This window comes from Plecotus auritus (genome assembly GCF_963455305.1).
Source record: "Plecotus auritus genome assembly, chromosome: X".
Lineage (NCBI taxonomy): Eukaryota > Metazoa > Chordata > Mammalia > Chiroptera > Vespertilionidae > Plecotus > Plecotus auritus.
This window is the reverse complement of record NC_137784.1, coordinates 11,667,118-11,682,234: the sequence shown is the minus strand read 5'-3', so window position 1 is coordinate 11,682,234 and position 15,117 is coordinate 11,667,118. Positions and strand designations below refer to the sequence as shown.

The 15,117-nt window shown below is 37.2% G+C and overlaps 1 protein-coding gene across 1 annotated transcript in view; it reads left to right on the top strand.

Annotated features, from left to right (window-relative positions):
• ADGRG2 (adhesion G protein-coupled receptor G2) overlaps positions 1-15,117 on the top strand; it is a 121,583-nt gene that overhangs the window by 30,084 nt on the left and 76,382 nt on the right. The window contains exons 2-3 of the mRNA XM_080653297.1: positions 2,316-2,360; positions 14,142-14,257. Coding sequence (XP_080509423.1) covers positions 14,143-14,257 — 115 coding nt within the window. The 5' untranslated portion in view covers positions 2,316-2,360; position 14,142. The remainder of the gene's footprint in view (positions 1-2,315; positions 2,361-14,141; positions 14,258-15,117) is intronic.

The following is a 15,117-nucleotide window of genomic DNA, read 5'->3' as shown; positions in this document are numbered from 1 at the left end:
CCCTCCCCCCTTCACCTTTTTTTTTTCTGGTCATGCTGGTATTGCCCTGGGTTTTAGCCAGCTTGGTAAATAGAGGAAATTGGATGCATTTCTAGCTTCCCTGATGTCATCCTTTGGGGCAGTCCGCAACTGGGGGAGGTTTCAGTTAATCCTAGCAATTGGTTAGTTTGCCGTTCTTCTCTGAGAAGCTTCTCTGTTCCTTGCCATGTCTTACATAAGTCCATATGGTTCCTTTTTTGACTTGCCCTTTTCTTTCAATGATGTAAGAAATCCAAACATTGGCAGTGACTATGTTTTGTTACTGGAGTGCTGGTGCTGATCGGATCCTGATTCCTGTTTAGTTTTTGAGGAGATACAGGTGGGTGGGTGTGTGGTGGCGATAGTGACAAGGAGGCATCTGCAGGCTGAAGGATGTATAGTTCTTTAATTAAGTTTAGACCTCTGTGTCCATCAGACATTTTCACATCGTTGCTTCTGACATTCTTTTCCACAACTTGCTCAAGTGAGTTCCTGCTCCTCGACTGGAAAGTTGGTTTCTTGGCTCTGACACCAGAAATCCTAGGGCTTTCAATAGAGCCTTTCTAATTGGGTTAGAGCAGGGCCAGGGGAGGTGGCATCAGCTGAGCAAGTGATGGCATTACCTCCCAGTTAGCCTCTCTCGGAGCTTGATTTAGGAGCTCCGTTTGGAGAACCTGAATAGCTGGGCTCTCTCTTTGTTCTGCTTTTCTCTGCTAGAAGAAATATATTTAATTGTATAAGTAAGATATGAATACATGTCTGGGTTCCGTGGAGGAAAAATTAAGCTTAATCCTTTTCTCCATCACACTTCTATCTGTGGAGGCTTGATGGGTTTCCTTCAAGGCTTTTTTGGATACAGTCACTATTGTCACTATATAAATAAGCATACTATATATATATATAGTTTTGCTTAACATACTCTCATATATTTTAAGAAACTTAATTTTTCTTCATTTGACTTATATGTATTGACAATCTCTATATGTCAATACATATAGGCCAACTTCATTTTTAAAGAATTCCATAATGTGGATAGACCATCATTCATTTAACTATTCATCTACTGATGGATACTTAGGCTTTGTTTCCCCTCACTTAAAGTTGCAATGACAATGTTTGTATATTTTTGTGTATATGTGTCAATATTTCTGTAGAGACCATCTCTGCAATTAGAATTCTGATCAAAAGGAATGCACATTTAAAATTTTGAAGCATAGCTAAACTATTCTCTCAAAGTTTACATTTACACCAATAGTGTATGTAAGGCTTCATTTTCCCACATGCTCTCCAACTCTGGATACTAGTAAGCTTTTAACATTTTTTCATCCAGAGGGCAACACATTTCATTGTTACTTGCCTATTTTTCTACTTGAAAGTGTGCCAAAGGATCAAAGAGAGTCTTGTGTTGTTTATTAATAAACTGGATAACTGGGAAATATTAAGTGTGCTTATTTGTGGTTATCAATAAGGTTTTGAAAGAGGCAATGTGCTTGAGTTGTGAAATTTCATCACAAATATGTAGAAAATCCTTATTCACACAAATGTGGAGTGAAATTATTTCTGTATTCAAGTCACAGCTGATTAGTTTGTTTGATTATTTTAATGTTTTTCAGTTGTTAATTCTACATTCATTCTACATTGAGCACTGGGACATGTGTTTGTAATTTGTTCATCCTAGAACAGGACAACATGGTTGGCCTTCATTTTTGTCTTTTTTAAACATTGCTTAATGAAGTTTCTCTGGCATATTGGACTTTAATCTACTAAGAACTACTCCTTTTGTTTCTCTTAAAGAACACATTGTGATCAATAGAAACTCACCATGACTCCTTATTTCTTCTTTGAATTTATATTCTGGATTCCTCCTTGAGCATTGAACTTCTGTCATAACAGTCTATTGACTGAAGCCAGGTCAGTTGGTTCCAAGATCACCCTGTAGATGGTTTCTTCTTGCAAATCTTGATTTAAAAATTATTATGTTTATATTTAACGTGAGAGGATACCATTGTGTGATGCCGTTAATGAAGCCTGAGACTGAGCAATAATACAGTGCTACTAAAACATCAACAAGGTCAGCCCCCAAACTGGCTTTGGCTTGTTTTCCAATTTATAATATTTCCTTAAGAGCAGAGTTTGCATCCTCTGTTTCTTTTGTAACTCTGCTGCCAAGTTCAAGCCTTGGTATATAGCAGGAGGCTCTGTACAGCCTCTGCTTGATGTGCTGACTGTAGTATTGAAGCATTATGGTGCTAAGAAGGTCCACTTTCCATTCATATATATTTTTTCTTCATTTTCAGATTTGTGCAGAATTTCTCCATCTTTCCTTCTGAACTTCCTGTCAGGTAAGTGAGGCTATTTCTAAGAGGTAATGTAGAAATAATGAACTGTGGTGGTTGTTTTTTTTCTCTTTCAAATTACTCTCCTTCATTCCAAATTCCCACCCCCTTAACTGCTGTATTCTTTTTTGTTTGTTTTTAACTCCTCACTCCCACCCACTTGGAGCCTTCTTCTCTTCAGACATTTTCTTTTCCTTGGGGATTCCATAGCTGAACCATTTCTTTTCTGTAATCCCACTGTTTTTATAGGTACAGCTTTTGAGATGACATAGTGCAGTAAAATCTAGGGAAGGAGAGTGATCATTTACGAGTACATAGAACTCTTTGGGATTTTGTTTCACTGTTTCCTCTTTCTTTTTCTCTGGACTGGCTTCCTTATTTCCAACAGCTTTTCTCCTGTTTTGAAATAAAGCATTGAAATGTTCTCTCTCTTACCTAAAGTGTTGTGTGCATGCAGCTTCCAAAGGCTCCTCCCAACCAGATTTCTGCTCCTAATTCCCTTCTACATAGAAATTCTGAAGCCACTATTGATGTATACTTCCTGTTCCTTTGAGACTCATAAATAGTGGTTATCTCTGGGACTTCATTGGTATAAATAATAGAAATCTTATAACAATACTAGTACTTATTATAATTATTCTAAATTATAATTATCCTATTATAATACTATATAATAAAAGCTTATTATAATTATTCTAAATTATAATTATCCTATTATAATACTATATAATAAAAGCATAATATGCTAATGATATACTAAGGCTGCAGGACACAGAGACCCGGGGGCCTCTTTGAGGCAGGGCTGACAGTCAGCCATTGCTGTTTGCTCCGCCCTGGTGATTCCCTGAGACCCCACCCCTCCCAATTTACAATCCCACCCAAGCTGTGCCCAGAGGCCTTTACATATTAATGGCCTGGCCTTTTGCAATCTAAACTTACCTAACAAACTGCAGCTGGGTCAGAAAGCCCCAGAATTTCCAAAAGAAGGCCCAAGGCTCCACAGCAGCTTGCATTGCTTCACAGCTGGGCCTCATCTGGGCACCTCCAAACCCCAAACAAAGAGGAGGAACCTTCAGATCTCTCTGTAACTTCTGCTGGGTGGCGTCAGGTAGTCACTGACTTTGAACTTCCTTGGAGATCCAAGAGCCAGTCCACCCAGTGATCAGAGTGAGACCATCCAGATTACAACTCTTCAGATCCATAAGAGAGACACTCAGGGAGCAGACTCAGTGAGCACCAAAGCCCCACTGAAGCAAGTCTTGTCCCATAAGGGTGTCTCTAGCACAGAAGTTCTCCCATCATAGACACAACTGATCCTCACAGCCAATTGGCCTGGAGGTCAATTTCTCCCAGTGATACCAACAACAATCAAGGCTTAACTACAACAAGACTGTGCACACAGCCCACAAAGGGGTGCACTAAGTGTGTCCACCTCAGGTAATTGGGGAGGCTGAGCCACTGGGCCCTATAGGACACCTAGCACACAAAGCCACTCTATCAACACAGGAAACAACCAAAATGCAGAGACGAAGAAACAGGTCACAAATGAAAGAAATGGAGGAAAGCAAAATACTGGATATAGAGTTCAAAACCACGGTTATAAGGTTACTCAAGAATCTTTTAGAAACCTCCGAGAAATTTAGTGAGACCCTCAAGGATATGAAAAAGGACCAACTAGAAATTAAGCATACACTGATTGAAATAAAGAATAATATACAGAGATCCAACAGCAGACTAGAGGATCGTAAGAATCAAGTCAAAGATTTGAAATATGAAGAAGTAAAAAACACCCAACCAGAAAAGAAAAAAGAAAAAAGAATCCAAAAATATGAAGATAGTGTAAGAAGCCTCTGGGACAACTTCAAGCATACTAATATCCAAATTATGGGGGTGCCAGAAGAAGAGAGAGAGCAAGATATTGAAAACCTATTTGAAGAAATCATGACAGAAAACTTCCCCTACCTGGTGAAAGAAATAGACTTACAAGTCCAGGAAGCACAGAGAACCCCAAACAAAAGGAATCCAAAGAGGACTACACCAAGACACATCATAATTAAAATGCCAAGAGCAAAAGACAAAGAGAGAATCTTAAAAGCAGCAAGAGAAAAACAGTTAGTTACCTACAAGGGAGTACCCATACGATTGTCAGTTGATTTCTCAACAGAAACTATGCAGGCCAGACGGGAGTAGCAAGAAATATTCCAAGTGATGAATAGCAAGAACCTACAACCAAGATTACTCTACCCAGCAAAGCTATCATTTAGAATTGAAGGTCAGACAGATAGCTTCACAGATAAGAAAAAGCTAAAGGAGTTCATCACCACCAAACCAGTATTATATGAAATGCTGAAGGGTATTCTTTAAGAAGAGGAAGAAGAAGAAAAAGGTAAAGATAAAAATTATGAACAACAAAGTGACAACAAATACAGATCTATCAACAAGTGAATCTAAAAATCAAGTGAATAAAAATCTGATGAACAGAATAAACTGGAGAATCAGGGGCATAGAAAGGGAGTGGACTGACAATTCTCGGGGGTAAGGGGGTGTGGGGGGTGCGGGAAGAGACTGGACAAAAAATCGTACACCTATGGATGAAGACAATGTCTGTGGGGGGTAAGGGCAGAGGGTGGGGTGGGAACCGGGTGGTGGGGAAAAAAGAGGAACAACTGTAATAATCTGAACAATAAAGATTTATTTTTTAAAAAATCTACCATTAAAAAAATAGATATTGGTTATTTCTTTGTCAGGTTTCTGAAGATGAATGACTGCAGAAAATAATTCTAAAATCTATTTACATTTAGCCCAGGAGTGTACTGTAAACTTGTCTTTTAATTACGTTTGAATTAATATTTCTTAATTATACTAGGACCTTCAATGTATTTATTACCTCATTTCATCTCTACAGGAACCTTATGAGGTAGATCCAGTCATTACCTCCACTGTTTCAGATGAAGAATTTAGGTCCAGAGAGGTTAAGGAACAGGCCAAGGTTACACTGTAAGTGGTGGAGCTTGGATTTGAAGAAAGGCATATGGCTCTACCATTCATGGTCTTGTATCCTATGCTATTCTGCTTGTTTGTGTTGTTGAACACATTTACTATGAACATTGGGAGAGGATCCTGAAGAGTGAAGGGAGAGAGATAAAGTAGGCTTTCATTTTGCCTTGGGTAATTCACACATGGGTAACCATGAGGATGGGAGATTGCAAGTAGGGGAAATTTGGAGATAAGCAAGGGAGTTGAAGAATATAACACCTTTCACAAGGTTTTATGAATATTTATTTACTTTAATGGCATAATTTACTTCTAATCTTGATGTCTGATACTGATTCACTTGTTTTATTGAGTAAAACTACTTTTTCCCTTTAGAAAGCACTTAATGCTAATTAAGAAAATCATTTTGCACTGTAAAGACCAAACAAATAATTTTCCTTCCATTTGCTTCTAGAGATGTGAAAGCTTTATATTACAATCATCCTGTCTAGTTCACCATTGACTTTACTTTGTGCTATGACAAATTATATACAAAGCTGCCATTTGGGAGTTCATATCCAGCACTTACCAGTTAACTCAGTTTCTGTCGTCTTTAGGACATTGTTTTGTGGGTTTGTTTGTTTTTGTGGTGTGTGTGTGTGTGTGTGTGTGTGTGTGTTTTCTTTCATATGGGATGCCATTTACCTTACTACAGCATTGTTGGCTTTAGTTCTTGGTGACTTGATCTTCCAAAAATGTTGTTGTTGAAGTTCAAAATAATTCATTTTGTCCTATATTTATTCAAATTACCCCAATTTACAAGATTCAAAATTGCTGCTAGACATTTTTGTGAGCATTCCAGAGAATTTTGTAAATAGTCTCATTTGATTTATAAAACGGGTAAAACTGTGAGGACTTTCCTTGTCAGGTTTTGGCACCAGGGTTATGCTAGCCTGGTAAAAATGAGTTAGGCTATGCTCTTTCTCTAGTTTTTGAGTTCTTGTGAGATTGGAATTCTTATTCTTTAAGTATTCGATAGAGCAAATGTGAAAACGTCTGGGCCTGTAGTTTTCTTTGTGGGGAAAATTTTGAGACTTTTAATGGTTATATGTCTATTCAGGTTTACTCTTTCTTCTTGATTACTTCTTGGTAAGTTATATTTTTCTAAGAATTTGCCCATTTTTATCTAGGTTCCAACATTAATAAAGTTGTCCCTAAGAGTCTTTTATCATTTTTTATAGCATCTTCAGTTAAGTTGCTTTTGAAATTCGTTCTATTGGTTATTTGTTTACACTTTATTTTCATCCCTCTCTTTCCCTCCTTCCTTCCTCCCCTCCTCTTTACAAAGAACAACCTTGGCTTTGTTAATAACCTTTGTTGTTTTATGTTTTTTCCCTATATCATTATTTCATGCTTTTATTTTTATTATTTAATTTCTTCTCCTTTGGGTTTATTTTGCTGTTATTTTTAAATCTTCCTGAGAAGGAGCTTAACTTATTAATTTTAAGCCATTCTCTTTTTCTAATATGTACATTTAAAATATAAATTTCACTCTAAAGATCATTAGCTCTATCCCCATGTCTTGATTATGGTGGTGTTATTATTGATCAAGTCAAATATTTTATAATATATGTTATGACTTCTTCTTTGACACCTAAGTTATTTGTTTAATAACAATTTAACTATTTGATGTGACAACTTGATTGTGTTGTGGTCAGAGAACGTTCTCCTTTTCTTTTTCCAATTCTGTGAAACATTTTTGAAACTCCTTTTTGGCTTGGTTGGCTTTCATAAATATTCCATGTGCACTTAAAATGATTATGTACTCCATGGGCTTTAAGTCAAGTTGGCTAAATATTGAAATATTATATATCTTTGGTGACTTTTCAGTTTGAATTTTATCTATTGCTGATACAGATGCATGAATATCTCTCAATATGATTGTGATTTTTTTCTCTTTCTCCTTGATTTCTGTCAAAAATACTGCTTTGTGTATGTGAGGTTATATTATTAGTTGCATTCACATGTAAATTTGTTCAGCTCCCATTGAATTGAACCTTTTATGAATGAACCATTTGATTTATAGGTAATGGTTTAAAATATAATTTGTCTGATATTAGTATAAACGTATTAATTTTCTTTTTATTAATATTGGCATTGCATATCTTTTCCATCTTTTTATTTTCCAACTTTCTGTATCACGTTCTAGCTGTGTCTTTGTAAATATCATATTTAGCATATATAGTTGGATTTTGTATTTTTTCCAGTCTGATAATTTTGCCTTTTAACTGAATAATTTAGTCCATTTATATTTAATGAATCATTGATTTTTATTGTTTAAATTTACCATCTTCTATTTTTCTAACCATTCTTTATTTTTTCTTCCCTTCTTTCAGATTGACTAAATATTCTAAGAACCATTTCCCCTCCTCCATTAGTTAGAAAATTATATAGTTCACTTCTATTTTTTAGTAGCTACTATAGAGATTACAATGTCAAAAGATAATCAGTACCTTTAGTCTCTTCTAAGATAATACAAAGATCCTAGAAAACTAATTTTATTTTTCATTTCCTAATTGACATATATTATTTCTTATATGTGTAGCTAGCGATGGACATTACTTTGAATAAAGCACTTTTGATGTTTCTCTTGAAATTATCATGTTTTCTTTGATTATAAAATCTGCCATTATTAACTGGTACACCTAGTATACATTTATATATAGTTGTCATATTTTTATTCTATCATGTTTCAGTTATCCCTATAAGATATTATTATTAACTAGAGGCCCAGTGCACGAAATTTGTGCCCTTGGTTGGGGGGGGGGGTCCCTCAGCCCGGCCTGCACCCTCTTGCAGGCCGGGACCCCTTGGTCCTTACTGTCTGCCTGCTCACTGCTCCTTACTGCTCTGCTTGCTGCTCCTTAGTGCTGCTGTGGAGGTGGGAGAGGCTCCCGCCACCGCCACTGCACCTGCCAGTCATGAGCTCGGCTTCTGGCTGAGCAGCGCTCCCCCTGTGGGAGCGCACTGACCACCAGGGGTGAGCTCCTGCATTGAGCGTGTGCCTCCTGGTGGTCAGTGTGCGTCACAGCGAACGGTCGCTTAGGCTTTTATTATATAGACTAGAGGCCCAATGTGTGAAATTTGTGCAAGAGCCACTGCCGCGGCCCCTGCCCGCTGCAGCTTTGTCCGGAAGGGAGGACGTCTGGAAGGACATCCAGTCTAATTAGCATATTACCCTTTTATAATTATAGTTGTTTTATATGGTCAGTTAATTTGGATATACCAATATATAGTGCCATCCTTAGCTCTGGGCAATGGGGGTCTCTGGCCTGTGTCTCATGTTTTTTTAGGTCCTCTGGCCCTTTCCTAGTCATACACCTCTCTAGAGGGTGAAAATTCTGTGAGACAAAGAAGACATTCCCACCTGGAGCCTGCTTCCCTCTCTCCTAACCCTTGCTTCTAGATCTTGCTCTGGGAATCCAGGACCCTAGAATTCCCTATCCAAACATTATGTACCTATTTCCAGGACCTGCAGGCCTCTTACCCAGGGCAAGCCATGTTGCCAGGTGTACAAAGGATGACACTGCTTTTAGGAGATAGGTGGGTTTGAATATGCGGATTGGGGTATTCATACATGCACAAGGCCTCTTGTAGTTTGAGAAGGAGGCTCAATGGAAGGATAAGGGCAAACTGGACCTCCTTTTAAATTCTGAGCTGTGTATTACAAATGTTAGGAATGGGCCTGGTCACATACTAACCACTTTCTTTGTTCTTTATTCCTTATTGCATCTCATATCTTACAACTTTTGCCTGAATATATCCTTTAGGATTTATTTCAGTAAAGATTTGAAGGCAATGAACAATGTAACAATTTTGTTTGTTTTCTGGCTTCCATTGTTGCTTCTGAGAAAATAGCTGTCTGTCTAACATTCAGTCCTTTGAAGATTAACTGTCTTGTTTTCTCTGGCTACTTTCAAGATTTTTTTTTCAATCTCACTAGCTGTAGATCTCTTTTATTTATTGTAGAGATTATTTGGGCTTCCTGAATCTGTGGGTAGGTGTTTTTCACTAGTTTGGGGTCATTCAGTTATTATCATTTCAAACACTGACTCTGCCCCATCCTCTCCTCTTTGAATTTTATTTAAGTACATGTTAAACTTTTCTTCATGTCTTTGAACTTTTCTTTTGTATTTCATATCTGGAGCTCAAGTTTGCCTCAGTAGATTCATACCCTCAGGCAAAAGCAGCTCCTTTGCATAAATTACCCTTCTGAGTTCCTGCTTTGACTTCACCTTTGGCCTGGTGATTCTTTTCTATCTTGTCAAGTCTTTGATATGTTTAAGAAAATGCTTTTTTATTGTCTTTAGCAGAAGGTTTGGTCAAAATAATTGAACCTAACATATTCCTGGAACACTGAAGACATTTTTTTTCTGAGATATTTGCTGTATCAGGGTCTTAAGAGCTCAATCAAAATTTAATTATGCTTTTACTAAGTTTCCTGATTCTTTTAAAAAAGTAATGAAACCAAAGACTCTAAAAAAATCTAAAACAACTCTGAATTCCTCTGACTTCTTTGACAGTTGAATGATCCAACTTAATTGCTTTTTCACCTTTTAGTTCTTGCTTTACCTGCACTGAGAACCTCTTCAGTCATCTCCCTTTTTCATTTCCCCTTGTGCTAGTGTTGCTAGCCAACACTTAAGACTCAATGTAAATAACTCAAAGGCATAAATTTTTTTTAGAAAACTTAGGGAACAATTATCATATGTCTTATTATTCAAGTAAAAATATTGATCATTGCATTCATCATAGCAGCCATGGTATAATCAAAGTATGCCAGTTGACTAGAGGTAACAGAGTAAATCTCACCCAGACCTATCCTACAATGTTATCAAATTATTTTCCCCTTTTAATCTTATCCTTTAGTCTATATCTAAGGATAGATTTATCATTCATTGCCATTCAAGCTTACACTGATGATACAGATTTTAAAAATATGATAGTGATACTATTTAAAATAAAATTGAAGAGATCTAGAACAATTTCTTAGAATGTTACAAGCAGGGCCATGGCATACAGTCATGTAGCTTGTGCACTATGCAATCCTAGAGGTTGCCACTTACATAAGAGTCCACAACCATAAAAGGGGGCCCTGGACCAAGATAATTCTGGGATAATCTTTAATAAGAAGTTGTCCAGTGTCAAGGTCTAGATTTCACTATTTAAATGCTAGCAAATAGTTTTCTCTGTAATTGATACTATCTCACCAGCCGTCCTTAGCTCCTTAAAAATTTGCTAAGAACCAGTAACTATTCAAATCATTTTTATTGATTACCTAGATAGCATTGAGTTAATACAACCTGCACCAGAAGATGAAGAAAAGTTCTAGCTGAAAAGATTAAAATGTCTTAAATGTATAATGAGTAAGAGTTTAAAAAGCCACAGATTTTTCTCTTTGATCAAAGATCCTAGGAATCTTATGACCTAACAGGATGTTCTCTAGTTTATGCAAAAGGCAATAGAAGCTATATTACTTCAAATACCATAAAACTTCTCTGATTATGAAGTATATATTCAGCTTTAAGGAAACATATTTCAAGCTTAACAACTGAAAGCAATCTTTTCAATGATGCCTGGTCTTTACTAAGCTCTTTCTTTTAATATATTTTTATTGATTTCAAAGAGCAAGGGAGAGGAAGAGGGAGATAGAAACATCAATGGTGAAAGAGAATGATTGATTTGCTGTCTCCTGCACGCCCCACACTGGGGATTGAGCCCGCAACCTGGGCATCAAACTGGGAATCAAACTGTGACCTCCTATTTCATAGGCCGATGCTCAACCACTGAGCCATGCCGGCCGGGCTGTACTATGCTCTTCATGATCCTTATTCTCTTTTCAGGATGATGGCTGGAATCACCCTTCATTCTGGCATTTCCTGCTCTCATTTGAGAGTGGAGTACAAGCTCTCTTCAATGAAAGGTTTATTTTGATCAGAGGCCCAAGCTCTAGCCCATAATAACTAGTCACTGTGTACCATGACTAATTTAACTGACAATATTTTATATGCCACTTAGATCCTACCCTAGGAGTTGGCAAAACTCAAGAATGTGTTTGCAGCCCTGGCCAGTGTAGCTCAGTTCATTGGAGTGTCAGCTCATATACTGAAAAGTTGTGGATTTGATTCCCCGTCAGAGCACATACCTAGATTGTGGGTTTGATCCCTGGTCGGGGCAAGTACAGAAGGCAATGATCAATGTTCTCTCTCACATAGATATTTCTCTCTCTCTCACTCTCTCTCTCTCTCTCTCTCTCTCTCTCTCTCATGAAACAAATTCTCAGGGGAACTGAGTTCAGAAATAAGATATAAATATTTTTAATTTTTAAATGAAGCTTTTTATGATATACATGTAAGTGTACAATTCAGTGAATTTCAGGGACTGAACACATCCATGTAACAGAAGCCCCCTTGTGCCCACTCCTAATTATTACACCCCCTCCCTCTTCCAAGGATAACTCTTCCAACTTCCTACTCCATCGATTAGTTTTGTCTGCGTTTGTTCCTCATATGAATGGAATCATGTACAATGTGCATTCTTTTATGTCTAAGATTCATCAATATTGTGTGTAGCTGTAGCAGACACATTTTCCTCCAGAGAGACATTGCTACATTTTTGCACAATTATATTAGCATTCTCTTTTGAGTGACTCATTTGGGAAGATCAATAATATGCCATTATGAACAGAGAGAGGATAAAAGTGCTGAAGAGGAACAACAAACCGCAGGCAGTTTACAATATATTAATGTAGTATATTATTAATATACTAGAGGCCTGGTGCATGAAATTCTTGTACGGGTAGGGTCCCTTGGCCTGGCCCACGATCAGGGCCAATAAGGGCCTTCCTTCCAGCTGCCAGCCAGGGCCTTCCTTTGTTCTGCATCGCCCCCTGGTGGTCAGCACATGTCATAGCGAGCGATTGAACTCTTGGTCTCCTGGTCAAACTCTCAAGGGGACAATCTGCATATCAGGCTTTTATATATAGAGATTATATATAGAGATTAATATGTAACAATGTATTGATTTAAAACATGTAAGCCCTCTTTGGAAGAAGGATTTACCTCCTGGTCTGAGACCAGGAAAGTATAACCACCCTGGTACTGGTGATGGCTATAAATTATAGGATTCTTAAAAATTGCCCACTTTTCTTTGAGACTAAGAATTTGTGATTTATCCCAATCTTTCTATGCCCTCAACCCTATAATCCCTGCACTCTTTGACCCTGTACATACTAGGTGCAAAATAAATATTATTGGACTGAATGAGTGAAGAGTACAACTAGCATTTATAGTGCCTTCACGGTACCAGCCATTATGCAAGGATTTCTTGTTTACTCAATACAAGAACACTATCAGGTAGGTTTGTGCTCTTATTACAATTTGCTAAATGGGGAATCTTGGCCATTGTACATAACCTGTCCAATGTCACTCAGACATTGAGTGGCCAGGACCTGTGAATTCCTCTCTTTAGTCTTCACTGCTGCACACACACACTCTATCTTAATTTGGTAGAAGGCAGAGTTGGCAGGGTTCATGGGTGCCCTGTGGCCTGGAGCTCTACCAGCTGAGAACACACAGCCTGGACTGTCCCAGCCACTTCCCCTGTGGTCACATAGAGGAAGCCTTCTCATTGGGCTGTCATTGCCTCCTGCTGTGAAAGGAACAGACACAGACTTAGCATTTGCAATTCTAATTCTGTGTGCCTAGCTCCCCTAAGCCTCTCTCCTACCTCCACCACATCTATCTCATCTAGTTAACTCCTATTCAGACCTCACATCTCATCTGATGAATGTTGGCCTTCAATAAATATCTGTTGAATGAATGAATAAATGACTGGTAAATGAAGTTTTTAGATTCAGTTCTGATGTAAACTTTGCTTTTTTTAAAAATGTTGACTGTCCTCTTGACTACTAAAAATGGAAGCAATAATAATGAACTAATATGTAATTAAGAGGAAATGCAATGTACCCATCCTTTTATAATCTAAGACATAAATAGGAGTAGATTATTTGTAAGATTCTGTGATCCCTTCTAATTCTTAGCATAGTTTTTAACTAGCTTTTATTTGGTAATAATTATAGAGGATGTCCCAAAAAATGTATACACACTTTACCAGCTTATAGCTCAATTTTGAAAATGAAATGTATTTTAATAAACACTGCCTTTATAATAATTTAAAGTATGTGTATACAGCCCAGCCAGCATGGCTCATTGAGCGTCAACCTGTGAACCAGGAGGTCACAGTTTAATTACCCATTAGGGCATGTGCCCTGGTTGCAGGCTCCATCTCCAGTGTGGGGCATGCAGGAGGCAACTAATCAATGATTCTGTCTCATCATTGATGTTTCTCTCTCCCTCTCTCTCTCCATTCCTCTCTGAAACCAATAAAATATATTTTAAAAAATGAAGTGTGTGTATACATTTTTTGGCGGACACCCTATATATGCAGTATTTTGGTTTTTAATTTCTTCTTGATATTTTGCATGTGTTGATGATTTCCATAAATCCACATGGTCAACCTTGCTTGTCATTTTTAACATAATATAATATCCCATTGGGTGGTCCTCCTATAATAAACATAGGTTTTGCTTTTTTTGTAGCCAGTGGCCACCTGGCATTGCCAATGATTTATAACTCTAGTTATTTAAAGGAAGCAGGATTGCAGTTTGCCTGGTTGAAGACGTGACCTTTTGGTATTGCTTTGTTGTGATTATGGCAAGATGTGATGATATATTTTCCCCTTATTTTATTCCAGGATGTTTTTCTCTGGCGGGCAGTGTGGCCATGTTGGCAGATCTGAAGAACTTTTACTGATATTCAAGATATTCCTTGTCATTCATCTTCATGTTGTTTTGGCTACATCCCTGGAAGGTAAGGTACTTGTTTTCCTTCATTGGTCTGTATGCATGTGTGTGTTTATTTAAGAATTTCTTACTGTGGTAAAATAAACATAACATAAAACTTACCATTTTAAACATTTAAAGTATACAAACCACTGGCATTAAATATATTTGCAATTTTGTGCACACATCACCACTGTTCATTTCCAGAACATTTTCATCATCTCAAATAGAAACTCTATACCCATTAAACAATAACTTCCCATTCCCCCTTCTCCCAGTCTCTGATAACCTCTATTCTTTCTGTTGCTATGAATTTGCCGTATCAGTGGAATCATACAATATTTATTCTTTTGTGTCTGACTTATTTTACTTAGTATAATGTTTCTCATGTTCATCCATATTGTAGCATGTATCAAAATTTCATTCTTTTTAAAGGCTGAATAATACTCTACATTTTGTTTACCCATTCATTGTTGATGGACATTTGGATTATTTCCAACTTTGGCTATTGTAAATAATACCTTGAACATTGGTGTACAAGTATCTGTTTGAGTCCCTGCTTTCAATTCTTTCGGAGATATATATATTAGTGGAATTGCAGGGTTATTTGGTAGTTCCCTGTTTTACTTTTTGAGAATCTACCAAACTGTTTTGGACAGTGGCTGTACCATTTTACATTCCTACCAGCAAGACACAAGGATTCCAGTTTCTCTATATCTTCACCATCACTTGTTATTTTCTGTTGTTTTGATAATGGGTGTGAAATGGTATATCATTGTGGTTTTGACTTGCATTTCCTTAATTATTAGTGATGTTGATCATCTTTCATATTCTTATTAACCATTTGTATATCTCTTTTGGAGAAATTTCTTCAAATCTTTGGCCCAT